The sequence below is a fragment of the Pristis pectinata genome, chromosome 7 (genome assembly GCF_009764475.1).
Source record: "Pristis pectinata isolate sPriPec2 chromosome 7, sPriPec2.1.pri, whole genome shotgun sequence".
NCBI lineage: Eukaryota > Metazoa > Chordata > Chondrichthyes > Rhinopristiformes > Pristidae > Pristis > Pristis pectinata.
In genome coordinates this window covers 71,457,929-71,483,159 of record NC_067411.1, presented here as the reverse complement: position 1 = coordinate 71,483,159, position 25,231 = coordinate 71,457,929, and the positions used below count along the sequence as shown (strand labels likewise).

Genomic DNA, 25,231 nt, shown 5'->3' with positions numbered 1-25,231 from the left:
TCTCCCACCTCAGATTGGGTTCCCTCAGCCCAGACTATTGGGATGAAAATTTGCATCTGTTTGTTTCTCAAGGGACCACATGAAACTCTTCTGGGCAAGCTCCAATGCAGTTCTCAACAGTGGGATCCCACCACAAGAACTGCTCAGCCAAGCTGGCATTCATCTGGAGACCACAGCAGTGACTGATGTGGAGCATAGTGCTAGCCATTGTGAAATTGTGAAGCTCTTGATGTTGGACTTGGGGCATATGAGTGGGCCACAATAAAGGAAAATGTTCTCTGCAGCTCTGCGTTATTTTGTTCCAGGAGTATACGACATGGGCATCAATTATCTAAAATTGGGACATGTTCCACTCTCCAGGACCAGCATCCATTTATCTGGATAAAAGGGAGTTCATCCAAAAGTAAAAATCTGTATTCCTTGCTCAAGTCATCAGGTGCAAACCTCTAATTTTAACAAACCTAATATCCCTAAAAAGATACTTACTTTAACGATCCAGTGTTTACAGCTCTAGCTGGTCTTCTACTTTTCAAGACCCTGAGTTTATCGCCTTGAGTCATTTCATTTTTATTAGGGTAATGATCATCATTGTCATTATCATTGTACTGCGGAGAAAGGAGAAATTAAACAACATCAGGACGTTTAACAGAAAGTGTCACATTGGTTACCGTTACAAAAAGACCATAGTACTATCAGGGCAGCAGCCTTCAAAATTTCCTGTTTACATTAAACATGACTACCTCAAAATAATTTACCATTTTTAAACCAAATAACTTAAAGTGCAAGATTGAGTCCTGATTAATGGCAGCAATTTAAATTTTTTGCAACCAACACCATTTCATCTGTAGAGTACAGAAAAATACAGTCATGTGCCCTTGCCACTTCAGCTCTATCCTTTATGGCTTCCTAGCTGAAGCTCATCTCTGCACCTACAAAAATCCCCACACCAACTCTTCTTTCTTTTATTATTCTCCTTTCTCCCTTTCCTTCATAAAGCACCTAGGGACATTTTCTAAGTTAAAAAGCATTTCAGATATGCAAACAGTCGTCTGTACTTCAGACTTTAGTACTGCCAAATTACCAAAATGTAAAGAAAATGCAATGGGAAAGCTTGTTATTAATGTGTGAAAGTGGATCAGTCACAAACTGATTAAATGTTCCAATACATACAACCTTATGCCAAACTAATTAAACACCAACCTAAACTAGATTGTTCCTGTGCTGTACGGTTCTATGTAAGGACAGACTTGGATACCTTTCTCTTTTCTAAATTAGTTAGCCCATGCAGGTCCTTTAAATCTTTTAGTACATGGGGCAGGTGAACAAAGGTCAGAAACTACACTGACAATTTTGTTTCTTAGTGAAATCTTTTCCACTCTGCATATACACACTATAGAATGACATGTCAAATGCCTTTTCCAGAATAGAAAAAGGCTCATTTCTCCCATTAATCCTTATTCAGATATTTGTTGCCAGCAGCTAGTCCCAAGGTCCCATTCTGAACTGCTTCCAGTTCTTCAATGGTCCCTTTACACCTTATTCTTTATTTCAAAATAAGATCCAAAACGAATTTAAGAGATTACAAGTGCAATATAATAAAGATAAGAAAGGTTTAGCCTGACTTTGACATTTTTTTAAATCCTCTTCAACACAGTATAGTGGGGCCCACTACTACCCCACTATCTCAGTCCAGCCATACTGAAGCACTCATCCCCGCCTCAGTCACCCACAGATTTGAAAATCCCTGAATCAAATCTCACTCATTCATCACTCCAGAGCTACACAATGCTCTATTCCCAAATTAAAAATTCTCATCTACCTATTTAAACCCTTCCATCTGTTCCTGTGTGCCCACCTCTAACCTCCCTCAGTCCCATGTCTCCTATCCCAAGAATCTTGTGTTTCTCTGGCTTGGACATTATGCATCTCCATTTTCCTTTGCTCCACTTGTGGGTGTAATCCCATTAACCATCTCCACTTTGCACTTGAATTTAATTCTTAAATTCTTGTGTCTCTTCACTTCCCTCTCTGTCCATTCATAAAACCCTCTTGGCTCAGCATGAATTGTGTAACTGGACTTCCAAGACACCTGGGAACTATTTTAGATCAAAATGCAGTACAGAAACTCATTTCTGTTTTGGAAATGAAACTCAACCATCGACTTGATTTCAACTCAGCACTGGATGGATGTATGCCCTGCACCCTCTGTTGGCAGCTCCCAGGAACTATCAGCAGGACTAGACACAAGATTGTGGTCCCAATTTCCCATTATCCTTGCAGAAACCTTATTTTTTCTGCTTGGAGCACGTCTCAATCAATTGGACTAAATTCCTCCACAGGAACAGTGTTGATTCCGACTTTTGGTCAATAGTGCTGAGCATTTTTGAGGCAAGAACCAGATGAATCCAAACATCGAATTGTTTCCAAATCCTTTTAAGCAGAGTCTTGTCAATTATAATATTAATGTGAACAATACCACACTATATTAAGACTTCCTTTTGAATTAGTTACCACTTAATTATCAAATTGTTTTCAAAGTGCAAAAGAAATTTTAAAGGAATGTGAAAAATAGCTACTCTCTTCTTCTCCCACTTACCACACCAACACAAGAGCCTTTAAGGTAGCAAAACATCCCAACGTGACTCTCAGAAGCATTACCAAAAAACAGTTGTCACAAGGAAATATCGGGGTGATGTCTAAAATTTAGTCAGAGAGGTACATGTTACAGAGATTCTTAAAGGAGGAGAGAGAGGAAGATAGATAGGAGGACAAAGGAGAGAATTCCACATCATATCCAAGGTTAGAACACTAAAACAAAAGGATCTGAATCACTGCCAAACCACCTTGCTTTCAGGAGCACTTAGATGGGTGATTTCACCATTGTTTAGGAAAAGTTGTTAAGTAATATTGTGAAGTTGTTAAGAAGTTGTGGGCATGCTATGTTGGCACTGGAAGCACGGCAACACTTGCGGGCTGCCCCCAGAACACTCTACGCAAAAGATCATTTCACTGTGCGTATTGGTGTACATATGACTAATAAAGAAATCTTAATATTGTGAACTTGATTTTAAATGCAGCTTTAGGACAGTGTGATTGTAAAGTGTTAAGCTTTAATAAACACTTCTAGAATGCTGAACAAATTTAAATAACAGATTAATATTATCCAAAGATTGAAGCTGCTACAGGACATGCTGGCTGGGCCCTGTGTAACAGCCTCTCAAACATTTCACTGATGTAGTGTTTGAGGGCGAAAGATAACTGATGTTGACAAATTGTAAAGGAATGTATTGAATTGCTTTATACAGTGAATGAACATAATTACATATCCTGATTGTATTGCTGTATACATTAAGAATAAAGTATACTTTTGGAAGAATGCTCATTACTGGGCTGAATGCCTCATCACCAAACTTTCAAAACAACAAGACCTTGATTGGTTAGTAGTGAGGAAGGTCCATCAGATCTTTCACGTATGATTGGAATATTGGACACACCACATGCTACCCTCAGGACAGCTACAACATCCCCTCCCCTTAGAGAATGCATTTTGTAGGAAGGTCTGAGATGAGATGCAGAGGTATGTATCAATATTTGTCCCGAACAGCTACATGAGAGAGGACTCATTGCTGCATGGGTTGTTACCAGGGACACACACTGAGGCAGATATTAATTGTTGCTGGGAAAACATCAGCACTGTGAAAGAAGCCCGCTGTATGCTGGAAACTCAGTGTTCCAGAGATGCAAACTGGCATGTTCGAAAGGTCAAGAACTATGCACTGAGAGATATAATGAAGATGGGTGCAACAACTACAAGGGGTCTATGTAGAAAGGCCATATTTAAGTCTCTCCAGGCACTGCACACAAATTAAATTAAAATCTATATTAAAACCCCAAAACAACTCACTTTAGGGTTGTAAATGAATGATAACTGATGACATGCTATTGCTCAGTAAAGGAAATAACATGACTTTGCTCATTTCAAAATTTGCTTTATTCACAAAGAAAGTCTTAAGTATGTAATGTTCAAGTGAACACAAGAAAAGAATACTTGTTCCAGTATTTCACATACCATGTGACTTTCTAGTTCCTCACACATCCTATTCTGATCATCGTTAATGGAAATATCATCAACTCCAGAAAGGATCCTTGTAACGCCAACCTTCTCTTTTCCATTCATCTGTTCTTTTAATTTTGCACGGAATAGGTCACCCTGGGCCCATAGGTTAGCTTGTTTCCTGCCAAGCATAACAAACAATTTAATGCAACAATATCAAGTACATGGGACTGTAAAAGGTATTTCATTCATTCTACAAGCCTTATTTTAGAAACTATCCAGAACATTTATCTTTCTCCTGACAAGGTGATAAGTCCTATTTCCTCTGCTCCCCATTAAACTCCATTCATTTGCGGTTGTTTTACACGCCAACATTGATTAGTAGAATTTAATATATTCAATTTGCTATGTATGCCTATTAGCTTTCAAACAGTTGGCAGAGCAAGCAGCCTGACACCAGCAGTTTTCTCTTACCAAAAAGGACTTTATATAATAGAGACATTAAAATTTGTAGTAATAATACTAAATAGCAGTACTTCAAACTACAAAAATCTAACTTCACAATGAACAACTTGCACAGATCATATTTTGCATGCATGCCACCTCTTCTATCTTTTTCCAGTTTTTCTGTGGGCTCCCGTACACTTGTTGTTTATTTTCCTTGTCAAAAATATAAAAACACATGTCACGTTTCTTTTGTTTCCTGTCTTGCCAAGATGGATTGGGAATATAGCAGCTTTCATCACTTTTTCCCCCACATTATTTAACGATTTAATATATCATTGGTGACATTTACCTATTGTTTAGAAACAGGAGACCATATATATATTTTTTTTTCCTGTGGATTTTGGGTAATACATCAAATGATATACAGAATTAACTTTAAACAATAATCCAGAAGCAGAATGCTATAGATGCTGAAAATAAAACCAGAACCTGCTGAATATTTTCAGTTTTATTTTAAACTTTATTAAGTTGCTGAGTTTAGTTCGGGCAACTCCATTTTATTCACTAATGTTTTCCATTTGATTCTTTGCTCATCATTCACGAGAGTAGATAAAGACATTGAGCTTCAGACTAGCATAGCAACACAACTAGTAGAGCTACCAGCAGCTCCAGTGATCGGGATTCAATCCTGACCTCCAGTGCCGCTTATGTGGAGCTTGCAGGTTCTCCATGTGACAGCACGAGTTTTCTCCAGTTTCCTTCCACGCCCAAAGATGTGTGGATTGGTAGGTTAATTTGCCACTGTATATTACCCTAGGTGAATGCAGTGATAGTGGTTGAAACGGGGGGGAAAGTGGGGAGAGTAAAATTGGATTAGTGTAACTGGGCACTTGATGGATTGAAGGGCCTATTTCCATGCAGTGTAACAATTAAACTTTACATTGCTATATTAAAATGCTTCAACAAAGGGGAAAGTTATTTTCATAATAGATTACGTCTGTCTTTTTCAGTGTTAGCATATTTTCACTTGAAGTTGGTGACTTGAGCAGCAGGTGGTGAATGCTTTACTATGTTACACAAGAATCTGGAAAGTGAATGTTGACAGACCAGTAAGTCAAGGAGGGACTGATGCAGATCCTGGCCCTGTTCGGCCCGTTCATATATTTGTTCTTCATTTCTGTGGGAATGGGGGATGGGGAAGGGGGCGGGGTGGGTGGGCATCATATATCTGGAACAAAAATCACTGAAGACAAATGTGGGTGTCCTTGACTGTCCGAGGACCATACATCACACAGGAATCTTCCAAATCTATTACTTAGTCCAATTCAATAAAGGAGGCGACTCTTTGGATCTCCTCTCTTTTTTTTAAGTTTTATTTACAATGTGGTAACAGGCCCTTCCGGCCCAACGAGTCCGCGCCGCCCATTTTAAACCCAAATTAACCTACCTGTACGTCTTTGGAATGTGGGAGAAAACCAGAGCACCCGGAGGAAACCCACGCAGACACGGGGAGAACGTACAAACTCCTTACAGACAGCAACGGGAATCGAACCCCGATCGCTGGCACTGTAATAGCATTGCGCTAACCGCTACGCTACCGTTCTGATGTGGTATCAGGCCTCTGACCCTTTCAGAAGTAATCTGCAAGAACAGATTAGGGACTTTTATCTGCTTTCTAATTTTCTCTTCTCCCTTTAAAAGCACATTTACTTTTCCCACCAACAAATGACATGGCTTGGAAACTCTTCTAGAGATCTGCAGTCTCAAGCCGGTATTCATTTTCTGAATGCACAAACTCCTTATCCCCAACATGCTGGCAATATATAAAAAAAACGTAAATTTTAACGTAACAATTGCAGATATACAAGCAGCTATCAGGAAACCAAGAGCAAAATAATGCAGAAATCTGAAATAAAACATAAAATTAAAAAAGCACTGGGAATAATCAACAGCTCAGGTAGCAATATTGCCCATGGATGCTGCCTGACCTGTTGAACATTTCCAATAATTTCCAAGCACATATCAAGTATGGGCAAAAAACACTTATTATGTTAAACATCATTTGCTATTAAGTTTGGCATTTACTCACTCTTCTAAAAAGTGCTGCTGAGGTCCTATAACTGATCCTGGTCTACATATTCTGATCCAGGCAATGGCTTCTGCTGCTGTTAGTCTGTAGTGCTTCATGATATAACATGCTATAAGAGTACCAGTTCGGCCTAAGCCAGCTATAATATTTCAAAGGAGTATACAGTCATTTTTCATGTCTGAAAACTTTAAAATGTGTTAAATATACAGAATTTGCTACAAGGCTTTAACTGGAAAACAAACTTAATTCATTGTTCATTAAAAAAAAAGTGACTATTTCCCACATTTCTAAAAACCCAGAGTACAGAACAGAAAACCCATTGCTGGAAGCAGCCACACTCCATCATGTTTTCACTGTGCTGCAGAGTTGGGAAATACAGGATTTTCACCCAGACAAGAATAATCAGGGATATATTTCCAAGAGAGGATGGTGCTTGACTTGGAGGGAAGCTGGAGGTGGTGGTGTTCCTAGGCAATTGCTGCATGTGTCTTTCTAAAATAGAGGCCCATTGTTTGGGAGAATCTATCAAAGAAGCCTTAGCAAGTTGTTAGAGCACACACTTTAGATGGTGCATACTGGGCTGCAGTGCACCAGTACTGAAGGGTGGGAATGATGTTCCAAGTCAGGTTGTCTGTTTTGCTCTAGATTACATCGAGCTTCTCAAGTGTTCTTGGAACTGCATTTAAGCAGGTAAGTATGGAGCATTCCATCACACTCCTGACATGCCTGATGGATAGTGGAAAGGCTCTGGAGAGTAAAGAGTTGAAGGCAACAACCAACTGTTACTAACGATTTAAAATTTCAGAAGTTGCATTTCCAAACTAGAATAGAGTTTCTACATTATCCAGAGGTCAAGGAATAGAAAATACAATTCACCCATTTAGAGTTCTGAAAGATGAAGACACCCAACTATGACCCTCCAGTCATCCAGATTTAGTTTCAGATGTTGAGCAACCTATATTTGTGCTTATAAGTTTTCAGTTACAAATATCCTTTTCAGTACATATGCTATAATAATACCAGCACCATTATCAATACTGTAAACGTTAATGAGGAACTATACCTTTGCAGTGCACAGCAACGACACCCTCCGCATTCTCACAGATATTTAAGAACCTTTTGACTATAGTATCACTAGGGGTACTCCCATCCACAAAGAAGAGATCGTGGTGCTCAAAACGAGCATCTGTGAATCGCTTGGCATCGTACATTTTCTTGTTCAAGCGAATAATTGTGGTGATGTTGTGTTTTCGAAAGTATTGGAAATAGGCCTCTGGAGCATGCAATGGGTAGCCTAATTCAATAAGGGAAAGAAATGATATACTGATTTAGCTTTGCCAACTTTTTAAAAATGGTTTCAGACACAACACACCTAAAAATTGCTGACAATACAAAGCTTCTGAGTCCTGATAACGGACTCGTATGTGGAATATGGTCCTTAATCTTACAATGACTTAATCTATACAACAAATAATAACTGGTTTCTTTTAATTTACAAAACATCAATTTCAAGTCGAAGAATATTAACTCAGTTGGTGTAGTATTTATTAATCTACACTTCCCTGTCTACATTTCTCACTGCCTTGGTAACGCAACCAACATAATCAAAGACCCCTCCCATCCCGAACATTCTCTCTTCTCCCCCCTTCCATTGGGCAGAAGATACAAAAGCCTGAAAGAACATACCACCAGGCTCAAGGACAGCTTCTACCTCACTGTTATAAGACCACTGAATGGACCTCTTGTACGATAAGGTGGACTCTTGACCTCATAATCTACCTTATCATGGCCTTGCACCTTACTGTCTGCATTGTACTTTCTCTGTAACTATAACACTATATTCTGTATTTTGTTACTGTTTTCCCTTGTTCTGTTTCAATGTATTGATGTGAGGAAATGATCTGTTTGGATGGCATGCAAAACAAAGTTTTTCACTGTACCTCGGTACATGTGACAACAATAAACTAGTGTAATCCTCACAGAAAACCAACCCTGACCTACATTGCATACCACCGTTAAAAGTTTTTAACAAATCTCAACATAACCGTGACTGGTCATGCAGGAAATAAAAACATTATTTACAATTTTCAGGGAGTTGGTCTTCAAAACAACCCAGTTATTGGAGCCTCCCAATATTATGTCTATTCAGTAGTCATGTCAATGTGTGTAAATTATATTTGCTAGTTAAACACACTGAATACTAAGTGCTAATTTGAAGATACCAACTGATATTCAAGTACACTGTCTTGTTCTTGGAACATGCAGAATCAAAAATGATACATTTGTAAACAAGACTTTGATGGGCAGTGAATGGTTGAGACAAAGAATGACGATGAAGTTCAGAGCGACACTGAGGTTTGTTTTCTCATGGTTAATCCTTAGTCGCCAGCACTTACAGGGTTTTCTTATTGAGGTTAGGTTCCTATGTGCTTATCTTCTGATCAGCCTGCTGATAATCTAGCAGGAGTTTCTGCTGGAATGTTGTGCTCTCCACAAAGGGCAGCGTCTGTGCAGAATCTTTTTGGCCCTTATGTTGGTCGATGGGCTCTGCTACTGGCAAATTGCATCTGAACCACTGGAACTGTTCGGCAAGTGATGCAACCCATCAATGATCCCCACAGCTGGAGCACTGTACCAGTGTGACCACACCTGAAGTACTGTTAGGACAGATAGACTTGCCACAGGGGGAATGCAATGATGGTTCACCAGACTGATTCTTGGGAAGACAGGACCGTCCAAGGGAGAGACAGGGTCAATGAGACCTGTAGTCACTCAAGTTTAGAAGAAATCAAGTGAAAACTGTGAAGTTCTGCCAGGGATTAACAAGTTGGATGCAAGGAGGATGTTTCCCCTGTCCAGGGAGTCTCAAGATAAGGCTTAAGAAATAAAGGACTGAGATGAGAAGTTTCTGCAAACAGAAATGGTAAAGCTGTGGAATTCTCTACCATGGAAATGTGGTCAAGGTGAAGTCACTGAATGTATTTAAGAAGTAGATGGACAGATTTCTAGATACAAGGCATCAAGGGACACAGGGTGAAAGCAGGATTATGGTATTAGGATAGAGGATTAGTCGTGACTGTACTGAGTAGAACAGCAGGCTGGAAGGGAGTACTTCTGCTCCTTTTTTTTAATGTTTCTACTTCTGCAAGTTATGCAAACCTTGCTTACAAAAACTCTGCAAATTTAGAACACAGATCAACCACTTTCTACAAGTAACAATCTTAACCCTTCATTAAAATGCCTTCCACAAAGTTTTCCAATCAAATTACAAATCAAACCTTTCACTTCTGGATCTCACTCAAACCCAGAAAGAAGTTATGACAGTGATTGGTGTTTTTGGCTTGCTTCGGAAGCAGCAGTTTGGAACCGTGTTTGGTGTGTGGGAGACCTGTCTCAGTGAGGCCTCAGGATTAAACCAGTGAACACTGAAAAGTACTGCTGCACCTGGGAGTGGGATGTTACCAATAGTCTCAGGGTGATTACTAATCATTGTAAGATACGGGCCACTGAATTCAACAACAGCAACTTTAAAATTATTTGTTGACAATACAGGTATAGCAAAAAGAAAAAAAAATGATGTAGAGGAGGAGAATATAGGAGAATTTTAAGTCTTAGAGGAGAGGGAATTCAGAGCAAATGGGCTAGGCAGTTGAGAGCAGGATTAAGAGTTGTTAGGAGATGTGGAATGTTCAAGAAGCTAAATTTAAGGAACAGAGAGTTCAGATGTGACTGCAGGGCTGACAGAGACTACAAAACTAAGGAACAAAGAGGCAATGAAATAATTTAAATGCAGGGAGGAGAACTGCAAGTTCTTAGCATTGGTGGCAGGGGGTGTGGGGGGGGGGGGTGACAGTGGTGGTTGCTTCCAGAAGTAAATTAGGGCATTAAAAATGGAGGCGATAGTTGAGCTAGACTTAACATTTTTGGCACTTGAAAAGGTAGCAGAGTTTGAATTTAGAGAAGGTAGAGGATGCAAGCCAGACAGAAGGGCATTAGTAGAGTCAAGCCTGGAAATGTGGACGAGGTTTTCCCCACAGAATTAGGGATGATGTAAAAGTGAAATACATGATGTTCAACACTTGAAGATACAACCCCTTTAAAATAAAATTCAGAGCTCTAGGACATCACCTGCTGGGATAACATTCGAAGTTCCATGAACACTGGCTACCCTTCAAGATTTTCTCTAAAGCAACCCTTCCATTGGTAGCTTAATATTTCTCACATTAATGGGTGGCACTATAGTGGAGGCTGATTACCACTCATGTAGGACTGCCTGTGTGGGCAATCAGGGAGGAGGAAACAATCAGTTACCATTCTCAACAACTTGAAGGCTAACTGCTTAGATGCTTGCAAGTGCATTCAGCTCCTTTATTTTAGCAGTTGAAAAGGGGAAGTTGGGGAGGTGGAAAAATTTACAGCAGCTGGAGTCCACAATGTGATAATGTGTACGTCCAATGCAAGGTCAGATGATTTAAAAGATACACTGCTTACTGCTTAGTTGAACAGTCATTGATTACATTTTAAAGTTTGCATCTGTGATCTTAGTGGGAGTGGAAAAATATTTTTGGACAAGAGTACATATTGCGCCTTTAGTATTTAACTCAGTGAAACTGTAGAGACTTGCAAGGGGAGCTTTCGAGTGACAGATTTGCTGTTCTGCTGCAAGAACAGAGCAACAGAGTACAGCTGGAGGAGAATTAGATGCAAAGGATGGGAAGAGACTACATTCAAAGTTCAGTACAGTATTATGCTTCCAGCATAATCTGGAAGCTCCAATTATCTATTGGGTTCTTGGAGGTGAAAGGAGAGAGATTCCCCACCCATCCCTTGATTAGATGATCAAAGCTATTCAACCAACTTAAAAAATATAATCATAATTACTAGTAAAAAGGACACAAGTTTGGCACATTTCTTGACTAAGTTGATGTTGAACCAAAATTAATAGAAATGTCTTTTAAAGAGGGTCTAAAAGATGAAGTTGCAGCAACAAAGGTTCAAGAACTGTGTTCCAGAATAAGGCTGAAGGGGGAGAGGAAATACAAGAAATGGAATCAAAAGCAGTAGGGTTCAGGATGGGAAACAAATTGCAAGGATTGCACATTAGCTTACAGAACTAAGGAGTAGATTTAAACATAATAGGTAAGAGTTTCAAATTTGAGGGACTGGAAGTCAGTGATATTGTAGGTCAAAGAAGATAAGGTGATTGGTGAACGGGATATGGTACCTTAATTTAATGCAAGTGGTGGAGTTTTGGATGAGCTGAATATTTACCAAAAGTGATGGATTCACGGCCACTCAGGAGAGCTTTAAATAATTAAATCAAAAGTTCCAAAGTATTTACAATATTGAAACAAGCTTATCAGTCCAACAGATCTAAGACAATGGGTTAATGTTGCATGAACCACTACCTTATCTAAACCCATCAACAATTTATTCTGTTCCTTATCCAGCATATCCTTAACAACATACATGTAGCTCACCTCAACTAACCCCTATGCTAGCACTTGCACGAAATAAACCACTACTATGGCATCTTGAAATTAAAAATCATCAAATATTAAATGCAAATCTCAAGAGCACATTTAATAATTAAGCACCACATTCATAGAGCTGAGCAGTGACGTAATTCAACACCTACCATTTTCTACTTTGCTCTTTGGATGTGGTCCACTGAAGGCCAAGAACTTGCTGGGGATAATCCAGTTAAAATCTCCATTTTCCGCCCTCTGCAAGAAAGTTAAATATGCTTATTTATTCATGCAAGTCTGTCAGTCTTGAGATAAATCCATCAGAAAAAGTAAACTCCTAATCCAACTAAAAACACTAACCTCATAATGTTCATATTCGTCCACATCAAATGTATTGAAGTTGAAGAAATCATACTGCACAGCCTTAAAAAGAAAGATTTTAAAAGTGTGCATTAACTAAGAAGATAATGACAACAGTAGAACAGGTTAATCAGAGCACTATAACAAGTAATTTAACTGCTTCCTGAAATCTGTATTGAATTTGAAATTTGTCAGTTTGCACAGATACAAACTGACACATTTCCATTTCAGTACAGATTTCAGATGCACTTCCTGCAGAGAGTGGCTAATTTCTGAAGTAAACATCTTGGGAGGATAACTGAAGTGAACCTTTGGAACACTCAAAATGGTGCTACATGCTGACATGAGGAGGAGATAAGGAAGTTACAAATTTCTGTACAGAGATGAGCCAAGTGGTCTATCAACTATATTTTGAGTTTTTACTGATGTGCATAGGCTAGGTTGACAAAAGTTTCTTCAAACTAATATTAACAAGGTTCATTATTAAACCACGCATGACAATCACTGAAAAGCAAAGTGACAGGAAATGTTAATTGATTATTGATTTAGCATCTTACCTTACTAACTGCATGTAAACAGTCCAGAACTGTTAGCTTATATGTGCATGTGCCAAATGAAGCATCTCTGCAATGAGAAATATTTTATGCTAATCATAAGTAAACCAAGTTATATTTCTAGTATAAACAAACTTAGTACATCAACTTACAATATTCATAGCCAGCTGATAATACTTATAGTAAATATCATTAAGTGTGGCTCTAGAAGTTTTCTAAAACCCAATCTTCCCTCCAATACTGGCATTAAAATAGCTTGTTCATCAAGAACTAAAGCAATTAATTAATTTACTAATCCTGGCACATCTGCTGTGAAGGTTGATCCTATAGTATGATCTGAAAAAAAATTGCAGAAGTACCGTAGCTGTCAGTTCTACATGTTATTTGTGACCATTGAAGCCTTATAAACTTGCATTTTGTATTTCAACAGAAGCCATGAGTACTGGCTAAGATTTCAATACTTAAGGAAGGTTACTTGAGTTTTTCCACTTAAAACCCAATGCAAACCCAAAATCCACCAATCCACATGTATGACTAATTTCAGAGAGACAAAGGAGAAATATGGAAATTAAAAAAAAACACTCATCAATAGGATATCTTCACACAGAATACTCTATCTCTATCTTTCAGCTAGAAGTTTTCAATCTGGACCAAAGTTATACCCAATGTTAAATCAATGTAACTTTTGGGTGCTGTGTGCTGACCTTCCCATCGCAATTCCTCATGGGTTCGAGTTGTGAAGGTCTTAAGCTGCGACAGCATGATTGTATAATTTTTTTTCCGCAAGTTGGGACTGGCTTGATCGAAAAGGAATAGGTGTCTTAGGACTACAGAGAACCTCCACACAGTGAGAAATAACTGATCCAGCAAAGAACGACTTCCAGACAATGGAGTGAATTTCTGCAGAGGTCCTTCGCTTATTTGTGGTAACATCCGTTTTTCTACAGGACACAAACATTGAAGGCCATGGCAAACTTGACCCTGAATAACTCTGATCACTGCTACGTTTTGTTGTAATATGGCTCAATGGTTGATTATTTGCAAAACATCAACACTTCTCTGTGAAGCCATTTCTCTCCTTTACTCTAATTGTTTCCCAAATGGAAAAGCAAATTCTGAAACTCTTTCATTAATCAGGCTTCTGTTTCTCCTTCTGCATGGCCAACAGCACTCATTAAAAGGGAAACAATACTTAATGTCTGGAATTATTTCACAAATCTTTAAATCTAAAATAAAGAAAAAAAATGACTCTCTTTGGATATGGTTTGAAAGATAAAACTAGCAATTATACACTTGTTCAGCTGTGAAAGAAAAACTAAATAGTATTTGTCCAAAAGTCATTAGTAAGATGGTCTCAGTATTGTTCTTATTTTTTTAAACAGGTAAATCCCACCAAAACTGCACCAACAATTCGCCTCTCTCTTCATCCTCCACAACAGCCAGGACCTGCCGGTGGCCACCCACTTCAATTCCACATCCCATTCCCATACCGACATGTCTATCCATGGCTTCCTCTACTGCCACGTTGAGGCCAGGCACAGGTTGGAGGAACAACACCTCATATTCCACCTTGGGAGTCTGCAGCCTGATGGGCTTAACATCAATTTCTCTAACTACAGTAACCCCACCCCTTCTTTTACTTCCCCACCCGCCCCCACTCCTTTGTCTTCCCTTATTCCTGTGGCTCCCTTCCCCCACCTTGATGACCTGCCCATCTCCTCTCCTCCCTTCCCCCATCCTTTATTCCATGGTCCACTGCCCTCTCCTCCCAGATTCCTCCTTCTTCAGCCCTTTGCCTCTTCTACCTATCACCTCTCAGTTTATTACATCTTCTCCCCCTCCCACTACCTTCTCCCTCTCACCTGGACTCGCCTATCCCGTGCCTGCGTGTACTCCTCCCACCTTCTTATTCTGGCTTCTGCCCTCTTCCTTTCCGGTCCTGATGAAGGGTCTCGGCCCGAAACGTTGACTGTTCATTTCCCTCCATAGATGCTGCCTGACCTGCTGAGTTCCTCCAGCACTTTATGTATTGCTCCAGATTCCAGCATCTGCAAATGTCTTGTGCCTCTCTTTCCCTGGTGGCAGTGAGCCAAAGTAATAATCACTACAGATATGTTGGAGTTTAGCAATTCATACACATTCAGTTTGTACTTTGAGAGGATTCCTGATCAGGGCTGCAAACTATCAATGTCACAAAAAGGGAATTAAAGAGAGTTACCTGAAGGGTTGGTATACATTATTCCCCCCTACCAACAATCTGTAGGTTTCCTCTGGAGACTTTTTCAAGTAGATTACCTGAAGGAAAGAAGATTAAGCATATGAAATTTTCAGAATACGTTTGCAGCAATTTTAGTGACTTTTCAATTATGAGGCACTCATGCAGAAAAGTCTTGAATTTGCACAGCATATATTTCTGTCCTTTGAAGGATCATACCTCTGTTATGCATGCTGAAGTAAACTAAAATTAGCATTCTTTACAGAATGTAAATCAAGTCCATAAGAAAACTGCATCCATATCTTTCAGATTATACAACAGCTATGTACATTTATAAACTGGCTTAAGATCAGTACGTTTAGAAGACTACAGAAATACTCTTCTCCCAACCCACTCCATATGGATTGTAATGAATAAAAAAGGGCTCTGCAATTACGTTCAAGCTTCATACTATATGATCAGTCCAGTGTTATTCACCATGGATCAATTATGAAGTTAATAAAAAGCAGAACTAAATCTATCTTCTTGGAATTAAGTCTGTGATATTGAGGTTTAACATTCTTGCAGTGTGACTCAATTTTCTTCTGTAGGGCGACTTACTCTGCTGGATATGCTCACCATTCTATCACAGGACCCATCATAAAAGGTAGATAGATTGCTGAGAAAAATGTTTAGAAAGGTTTGGATGGAGGCTAAAAATAAGTGAGCACATAAGCGTGTTTTTATTCTTCTGATGCACAATCAAAGTCTTTCAAATTCCTGAAGGGGTAGATAAGAGTTGAAATACCAAACTTTGTTAGTTAAAAGTTAAATCATTCCTCATAGCTCCAACCAGGAATTGGTATTTAATCACATATGTCAGTTATTCCCATGAGCACTTGATTCTCTCAAACAGAACACAAAACAGAGCAAATACGACAATGATCAGAACACAAGCCTTTAAACAAAATCAGTCCCTTAATGTGAAGAACACATCCTCTCTGACGGCAAGAATATAACAAAACACTTTGTTTATACAAATCCTATAAATGCAAATAATAGTCTAGTGTTGAGTAAAAGGGAGTCACTGAAAATGCTGTCTCTTGTCCCACATAGATCTAATTGAATTCTTTGTTTGTTTTAGTAATTCTAACACAAGCCATGAATTATCAACACCAAACGTACTGCTGTCTCTACAGACAGAGTCATCCAGAAATTTAACTTCACACAATTGGCAATGGCATGCAAACAGCTGTAACCTCTGCCATATCTTAGCTCCTTGAATTAAACATTTTATACCTGCAACATAACTCATCTAAAAATCATTGGAGTCGAATTACAGCTGGCAGTAATGACCCACCAGAGGGCAGTTAGTCTGCAAGGTCAAATCATGTTCCAGCAGTCCCGATTGAGAGTCCTCCAGTGACATTACAACTTCAACTAAAAATAATTTGCACCAAGTGAAATTCCACTTTGGAGTCTCTGGATTCCAATTTTTTTTAATATATATCATTCAGCTCGTAGCACATTATTTATGTTGTTTTATTCCAAATACTACTGTAGTACTGTCCTTCTTTAGGTTGCTGAGTACCTCCCACGTTAGAAGAGTGAGGCCTGGGAGCAATCAGTTTTAGTAGGGGAAAACGCACATAAACAAAAGAATTGTACCAACTATTTGTTTTCTCCTACAATATCCATTCCACAATATTCATGAAGCTATTTTGTCATAAATGTGTCAGTATAGACAGAAAATGCAACTCATTGAAAGTATGCCCAACATTATATACAGAATAATATCTGTGAATGTTTCAGCTTTTAGGAATATCTTGGTGCTCCTGCACCTTATCCACCTGTATCCCCTTTCCCAGCTGTTAATTTTGGGTTAATCAAGTAAAATTCTTCATGTCACCAAGATTACCTATTTGTATCTCAATTCTTCTTCCATTTTCAGGCATTACTTCTTTAACAGTTCCAAAGGTGCATCTTTTATACACTTCAATATTCTAAAAATCAGCATTAAATCAGACTATTCTGAAGGCTGCTGTTATACTGTTATTGACTTGTCAATACAGTAGAGAAATAGTGTTTAGCTTTTGCCTATAAAGCAGAAAAGTATGTCAATTTAAAGCACTGATGAATTACTAAGCCAGAGCTAACCTTAAAGCAATGACGGGTTCAGTCACTTCAGCTAAAGTAATTAAAAGATATGCCAGTATCAATTGATTCAGATATTTCAGAGAATTTTAATCAGGTAAGTGCAGGGAAAAAAAAAGTTCTGCAAAGAAAAGCTTCTCGGCTAACTGATGCAAAATGCTAATCATAAAACAGATTCCTATGTTTAACTTAGTGGAACTGCAATTATCGATACAACATGGAAACTTTTTGTGTAAAATAACTTGTTCAATCTAGAGTTATAGAGTCATAGGGAAACAAGGAGCTTTGGACTACTGAGCCTGCACTAACCAAATTATTATTAAAGGATAGACCAATAGTTTAATTTTTGTACCAGGAAAATTTAACTCCACAGTTACATAATGCAAATTTTGAGATTGTTGAGAATAGGCAGAATGAAAAAGAAAGGCAGTAACTCTGATATTAAAGGGATAGTAGTCAGACAACAGGAAGAAATGATCTTGGCTCACAAGGTTAGAAAGTAGAACCAGTTAGGGTAGAGGTAAGGAATAAAAATAGGGAGAAAACACCTTTGGAAGCAATCTATTGACAGTAGCCTAGACTGTAGAACAGACCAAAAATTGAAAACTAATGCAGGCAATGCAATAATAATGGGGGATTTTAATCTTCATAAAGACTGGCCAAATCAGACTGGCAAATATCATCTAAAGGATGAGTTCAAGAATGTATTTTAACTATTTTCCCAGAACAATACACTGTGCATCCAGCCTGGGATTCATAGGCTATTTTAGATCTGGTTGTACAAATGAAACAGAATGAATTAGTAACCTCAAGGTAAAAGTTCCTCCCTGGAGGAGTGATCTTATTATAGAATTTCACATTCACTCCTTTTGAGAATGAAACTCAAAATTGAGGTCTTTACCTTTCTCTGCTTTAATTTAAGTTTAGTGGGAATAAAGGGCAAGTTGGTTAGAAAAGTTTGCAAGATCAGATTATAAGGTATGACTATATTTTGAGCAGCTGCAAACACAAAAGAAATATTTCATAATCCTCAAAGAATGCCCAGTTCATTTTGTAATATAGATGAGGAAAGCGATCTGTCAGCGACTAAAGTAGTTAAAGATTGAGAAAGATGAGAACATCTTATAAAATTACGATATGAAAATATTTGTCTGAGGGCTAGAGAATCTTATCAGCAAAGACCGACCCATAAAGTCGTTAAACTAGGATACAAGCATAAACTAGCAAGGGATGTAAAAAACAGATAGAGAAAGCTTCTACATAGAGAAAAACAGTAACAAAAATAAATGCTGGTTTCTCAGAGGCTGAGACATGGTGATTAATGAGGAATAAAGAAATGGCAAAGATAATAAATACATATTTTGTGTACGCCTTACAGTAGGAGACACTATATTGACACTAAAAGTTGTAAATAAGCAAGAGGCAAAAGAGAATAAGGAACTTAAAATATGATCAAATCCCCTGGGCCTGCATCCTGGGGTTCCAAAAGTACAACCTCCAAAGATAGTGGATGTATTGGCTATCATCTTCCTAAATTCCCCAGATCCTGGAAGGACTCAAGCTGATTATAAAACTGCAAATCTGACACCTCTATATAACAAGAGGGGGGTAGAAAAGAAAATACAGGTTAATTAGCCAAACATCTGCTGCTGTGTCACTGCAGGAATCTATTTTTACCTGTGATAATGGGGCACTTTGATGAAGCTTGATCATGTTGTGCCTTTCTGTGCAACTTTATCAAAAGGAGTTTATGTTTAACAAGTTATCTGAGGATGTAAATAGAATGGATAAAGGAGAGCCAATGAATGTAGAATACTTGAATTTCCAAAAAGCATTCAATATAAATATTGTGCAAAATGTTAATGCAAATAATTAAAAATAAAAATAAATTTAAAAACTATGGAAAAATAAGTTGGGAGGAGGACACAATGTCACAAGGGATTAGATCGAGACAGACAAATTTCTTCTGTGTTTTGAAACTTTGGAATTCTATACCCCAGACAGCTGTGGATGCTGGATTATTAAATATATTCAAGACTAAAGTAGTTTTTCAAGAAACATTTTTTAATTGACACTTTTCATTAAAAATTGAAGCATTGTTACATACTTTTATTCTCCACTCACTCTTTATGCCATGGTTACTGTAAAGGTTGCCAAATAACACAATCCATACTTTCCAGTTCTGACATGGATGGAATGTTGGCCTGCCGTTCCAACCAGCCATCAGCCATCATGTGACCTATTACGCTTAACTTTATCATACGATTATCTTTGCAAATTTTCAACTATTAAGCTTATGGTACCTCACTTTACGATGATCAAAATAAAGTTCACCATTCTAACATTCCTCTCATCATTATTCTTGTCCAATTAAGTGCCAACCTTGCTTTCCTATTTCATCTAGTATTCAGTCCATTCCATTTCCTACATCTATTTAAGTTTAATCTTTTTCATTCATTTTTAAATATCATTTCTTCAAATTGATATTCCAATAATGAAAACATCAATCACAGTATTTTATAATTTTTTTTAAAAAGGGAAATTTATTGCTGATTTTTCAAGCTGTCAGCAAGTTCAATTAAATTATCCAGACTCTAAACCTAGCTGGTCCTGGACACCAGCCAAAACCAATAAAAGAGGTAGTATCATTATTGAATCTTCTCATAAGAATGCAGATTTGGCATCTGGAAAATTGCTGTGGTCACTTTTTCCACCTAGTTCTAAAAACATTTTGCATTGCTCCATTTCAATTAAAAATGTTCTGCTTTTCAATAGATGGATTACTTGTGCTTGGGATTCTATATTTAAGTTTGGGTCTTAATATGCAACAATGAGACTGACTCCACAATCAACACAAGGTCACCATAACCAAGCTTGATCCTATCCTCATCATAAGAATCATTCACATTTAGTGTCCAATAAAGATGGCACAGCAGCAATGCAACACCTTTCCAATGTTTTCATTGATGAAAATGAAGTTTGCAATGAATTTCTTTAAATAAGTTACTTTTAACAATGGATATTCTGAACTTTTGGGTACATCATTAATTCCATTATGTTCTTGCTGTCCAAGGCAACAAATGAATATGTTGAAAATCCCCAAGAACAATACTGGTTGTAAATTCACACGTTTTCTTCAAATGCTTTACAAAATCTACATCAAATGTAAATTTTCAACTACAGTACAGAGGATTCCAATGATATTCCCCCCCTCAACCCACCCACCACCTTCAAAATCATACATGAATATACATGCACATTATAATTAATTATAATAGGATGGTGCGAGACAATAGAGAACAAAAAGGGTCCTGGAATAACTTTGTTGCCCATGCCGAATTGGATGAACTCAACATAAATGCCAGCAGAGAAATTAGAATGGGATTCAGGGTTTATGCTGAAAATTTAGACAAGAACCAGACAGTCTGCCTTCTTGATTTAAAAAAAATACAGGGACTCTACTGCCAAAGAAAGACAGGACCCATCTCAGCCACTAAAGCTCAATAGTTAGATATGACTCGTTGCATGTTATTTAAGCTCAGCTGAGAAGGCCAGTTGAGCAAACAATGGAAAAGCTGTCAAATCTTTACATGTAGCAAAAGGGGAAGAAAATATTTCAACAAGATCTTATATTCCTATGTATAGGAATGTAAAGAATTATTCATAATGGAGCTTAAAACACAAAAGAACTAGACAGCAAGAAGCACTTAACTCAAGTGTCTGGGACTGGGGAGGAGGAGGGAGTAGGGGAAATTGCCACTGAGAAGGGGAACAGAAATCTTATGTTAAATACCAACTAAGCGCTCATGAAAGTTTCTTTGACAATTGGGCATACAGGTTTTCCTTTAGCACTCAAGAAAACTGCATTATGATGCACACTGTCCTAACACGTACTGGTCTTTGTTGAAAAGGACGAAAATAAAAGCAGAAACTTTGACCATCATTTCCCATTTCCTCCAAATAAAGGCATAGCTCTGGTGGACTAAAATATTGCTATCATGGCACTGTTGTTTAAAATGGGAGACATGAATAAAGTGAATAAATACAATATTAGGCAAATTATATGCAAAACTGAGAGACAGTTTAAACCATCAATTGCAAAGTGAATCATTTGTTTAAATCTGTTCAAAATCTAAATGGGCAAAAGTAAATTAATAAAGTAGGAATTAAGGCAGTACTTTTGTCATCAACAGGCTGGTCTTTTTGACAATAACAGCAGTTCTATCAAAATGAGAAATTATAAACTGAATGGCTAAATACTGAAACAATATTACTGTTAAAGACAGTGATCCCACAAATATAGAAAGATTACAAAAGGATTTGTATATTGCCAAGCTAAACAGTGTAACAAACTGTTCTACTTCCTTCCTATAATTAAATTTGATGTATTTTTGAAATTTCTCTCCCTGCCACATGTATCCTTTTTCATTTTTTCTATCTCTATTTGCCTTATGATGTTCTTCAAAAAAATATACAATTATTGTTTGTAACCGGAATATGATTTCAAGTTAAATTCACACCACAAGCTCCAATATGCTTGGGGGTTGGAGGTGGTAGTTGGGTGGTTGCAGGGGTGTGCAAGTGGGATAAGAATAAAAATGTTGGTTTTCACCCCACTCTATGATTATTTTATATCCTAAGAATATCTACTAGGAGATATCTATTAGGGTCTTTAATGAAAACAAATTGTTTGGAATTATGACAGTGTAACATTTCTCTCAAGACATTCTAATTCAGACAACTAGAACACATGCAGTTTCATTAAAAGCCCTGCTAATACTTCAAGCTCAAAGCCCAGAAACAATCATATGACGGAACAGGCTCGAGGTGCAGAAAGATTTGGCAAGTTTTCAAGGCTAAAACTCAACCATGGGCAGTTATATCCCTGTAGTTTCAGGCCTTCTAAAATTTTATTTTTGGTAAATGAAAATAATTTAAAATGCATCTTTTAAAGATTTATATCAGTTTTGGTATAACATCACAGAATATGCTAGGCCGTAAATGTCATCAAGAAATTAACAACTTTGGTGTAGGGAACATAAGCAAGTTCTTCAAAAACAACTCATGTTTGTTCAGATATGTCATGGTACTCATTCAACAGCCTACTAAAATTTTCAGCACCCCCACGCAAAGACCTTAGATTACATGCTGCAGAAAACAAAGAATTAATTTGTTAGGTAAAAATGTAGAGTATTCCATTGAATGCTGGCAACAATGTTTTTTTTCTCTATGCTTAAAGTCAGGGACTAGTTCTACAAACACTCCATTCTTTTTCAGAAGAATTGTCCTTTTCTTATGGAAAACACATAACCCGACATTTATTAGCGTTCAGCCTTCATTCACATTGGAACAACCAGTTATATGCATATATCTTTAGGCTGAATTAGCAATTGCCCTCAAAACACACTTATTTAACTTCCTGAATTAATACAACTATTACATTTCAATTAGCTTTGCAAGGCACTGAATATCTAATACAAGCATTCCACAAATTGTCTATGATGGTTATCCATTTTAAAGAAATCATAACACTTACTGAAAAGGACCCAATAAGGACTGCTGCATTTGCCTGTTTCTTCTGATCACTTCCCGTGTAGTGAACAATTTTCTTCCTTCCCAGGGTAAATGACTACAATAGGAAAAAAAAAACGTGAACAATAACATTTAATGTGTCCTACACGGGCATAAATGACAAAAGTCATTTCCAACTAAAAAATATTGGGGATACTTTTGCTTCCTGTTTTTTTAATTTAATAGACACAAGCAGACATCCAGAGAAAAGGAACATAGAATGGCTACATTTAATGCCATTGTGGAATATATTACTTTTTAAAAACATTGTTTAATACTCTTATTTTGGACATAAATTTCAGTTACCATGGTAAGTTTTGGGGTATGTGGAAAATAATGTGGAAACAATGGCAAAACAACAATTTTTATTATCATAAATTCCAATGACTAATTACATAATAAAAAAATAGAACCAGTTAGCGATGGGGCCCAAGTTCATGGCTGATTCCTAGCCCCCAAGTCCATTTTCCCATCGGCTCCCCTTACTCTCCATCTCTCTTAGTATCCTAAAATCTATTGATCTCAGCCACAAATGTATTCAATGACTGAGCATCCACTGGCCCAGGAGGTAGGGAATTTCAACAATTTACAACTCCGCATAAAGACATTCTTCCCATCTCAATTTTCAATAACTGACTCTTCCCTCGTAACTAAGTCCCTAGACCTAGACTCTCTAGTTAGGGTAAACAGCCTCTCCCATCTGCCCTTACAATGCTCCTCAGATGTCCATATCTCAAGGAGATTCCCCCTCATTGATTCCCATGAGTATAAGCCAATTTTATCCAATCCTTTTTCAGAGAACAATTTCCTCAACCATACAGTCATTCAGCATAAAACACACCCCTCAGCCCAGGTCAACCATCAAGCACCCACATACACTAATCCTCCACTCATCCCATTTCACTCTCCTCGCTTTTCCATCAAGTTCCCCACCCCCATGTTCTACCATTCACCTACATAACTAGAGGCAATTAACAATCACCAATTAACTTACCAACTTAATTTAGTGAATCTATGCTGACCAAAAGTGGACACAGTATTCCAAATAAGGTTTTAGAAAGCATCTTTATCATCTTAGCAACATGCTCCTGCTCCAACCCCCTTATAAGACCAAGATAACATTTGTCTTTCTAATTGCCTACTGTTCCTGCATGATGTAAAAAGCTGACAGTGCTAAGTTTTTAAAACAGGCATTCAGCCATCAATTGTTATTATGAATCTATTCCAAATATCTATTACCACACCAACATAAAAACTAAGCTGCTTTAGAAATAAAATACTCCATTTTACAAATCACTTTGGACTGGACTAAGTGCTTATAAAAGGTGAACCTTGGAGCTGGGGAACAGGCAGGTTTAATGCAACTAGCACTTATTTTTTTGAAAATTGAGGATCATTATTGGGCGGCTCAAAACAAGCCCTGCAGTAGTCAGCATAACTGATATAAACACCAGATATCCTTTAACCTTTGAATGAAGCTTCCAACTAATCGCAACCAAGACAGACCAAATTATTCTGTGCATTGTCAAACTAATATTACCTGTACTCCATTTACATGTAATCACCGCGAGTACAAAAGGGAAATAGTGCCCCCATTCTCATGCTACCAACATGACCAAGAGCATTATTACCATTGGTACCATTTAGTTTGATGTCACCAAATGTAGATATTTCAGACAAATCTTAAATTGGGTGATCTGAAGTGTAGAATCAGCTTTAAAGTAATAGTATCAATGCACAGTAATGATATTACACATCTATTTAATTCCATCACATGAACTTTGAGGATTGTTTTACTAATCTACCTTCAACTAGAGACAGTCACCATCTTTTGGTCATTCTCACTCAAATACACACCAATGTGCAAACTATGTACATTCTCAAGCAATCATTATCCAAACTAAGCAACAAATAAAATACACTAAATTACTTTGCAATCTATATTCCACCATTATTTATCATTATAGCATACAAATATTGAGTTGTATCAATATTCAATAGTTGAAATTTAATGTCAGCTGTTGCCTGCAATCATGAAAGGATGTAGTCTGACATTCTTTGTGCCCACTCTGTAATTATTTTTTTAAAAAAAGAGCTCAATTCCCAGAACAACTGTTCCTATAACTAGGCCATTTATTAAAAACCGGTTATAGAGGATTATCTAAACTTGCCACCGCGCACTATGTACTAATGCCACAGACCTTTTCCCTGCACATAAAGCAATTATGTTCCAATCACAAAGATAAACAGAAAATCATTCTAAAAACAATAACCACTGTATGTTGGCCTAGAGGAGCAGTTGCTGCACTAACTTTAGAAACAATGTCAAGTTAGCTGGAG

At 37.6% G+C, this 25,231-nt stretch overlaps 1 protein-coding gene across 3 annotated transcripts in view; it reads right to left on the bottom strand.

Moving 5' to 3' along the window:
* The window catches only part of LOC127572607 (dual specificity protein phosphatase CDC14C-like), an 83,985-nt gene that overhangs the window by 31,457 nt on the left and 27,297 nt on the right, over window positions 1-25,231 (bottom strand). For all 3 annotated transcript variants that reach the window (XR_007956645.1, XM_052020050.1, XM_052020051.1), the window contains 9 exons: window positions 22,857-22,949; window positions 15,191-15,267; window positions 12,976-13,042; window positions 12,419-12,481; window positions 12,229-12,316; window positions 7,654-7,884; window positions 6,591-6,729; window positions 4,070-4,235; window positions 487-605 (listed from right to left, as the gene is read on the bottom strand). Coding sequence is in view for 2 of the 3 variants with exons in the window: in XM_052020050.1 (XP_051876010.1) it covers window positions 487-605; window positions 4,070-4,235; window positions 6,591-6,729; window positions 7,654-7,884; window positions 12,229-12,316; window positions 12,419-12,481; window positions 12,976-13,042; window positions 15,191-15,267; window positions 22,857-22,949 (1,043 nt within the window). In the remaining variant the exon portion in view is untranslated. The remainder of the gene's footprint in view (window positions 1-486; window positions 606-4,069; window positions 4,236-6,590; window positions 6,730-7,653; window positions 7,885-12,228; window positions 12,317-12,418; window positions 12,482-12,975; window positions 13,043-15,190; window positions 15,268-22,856; window positions 22,950-25,231) is intronic.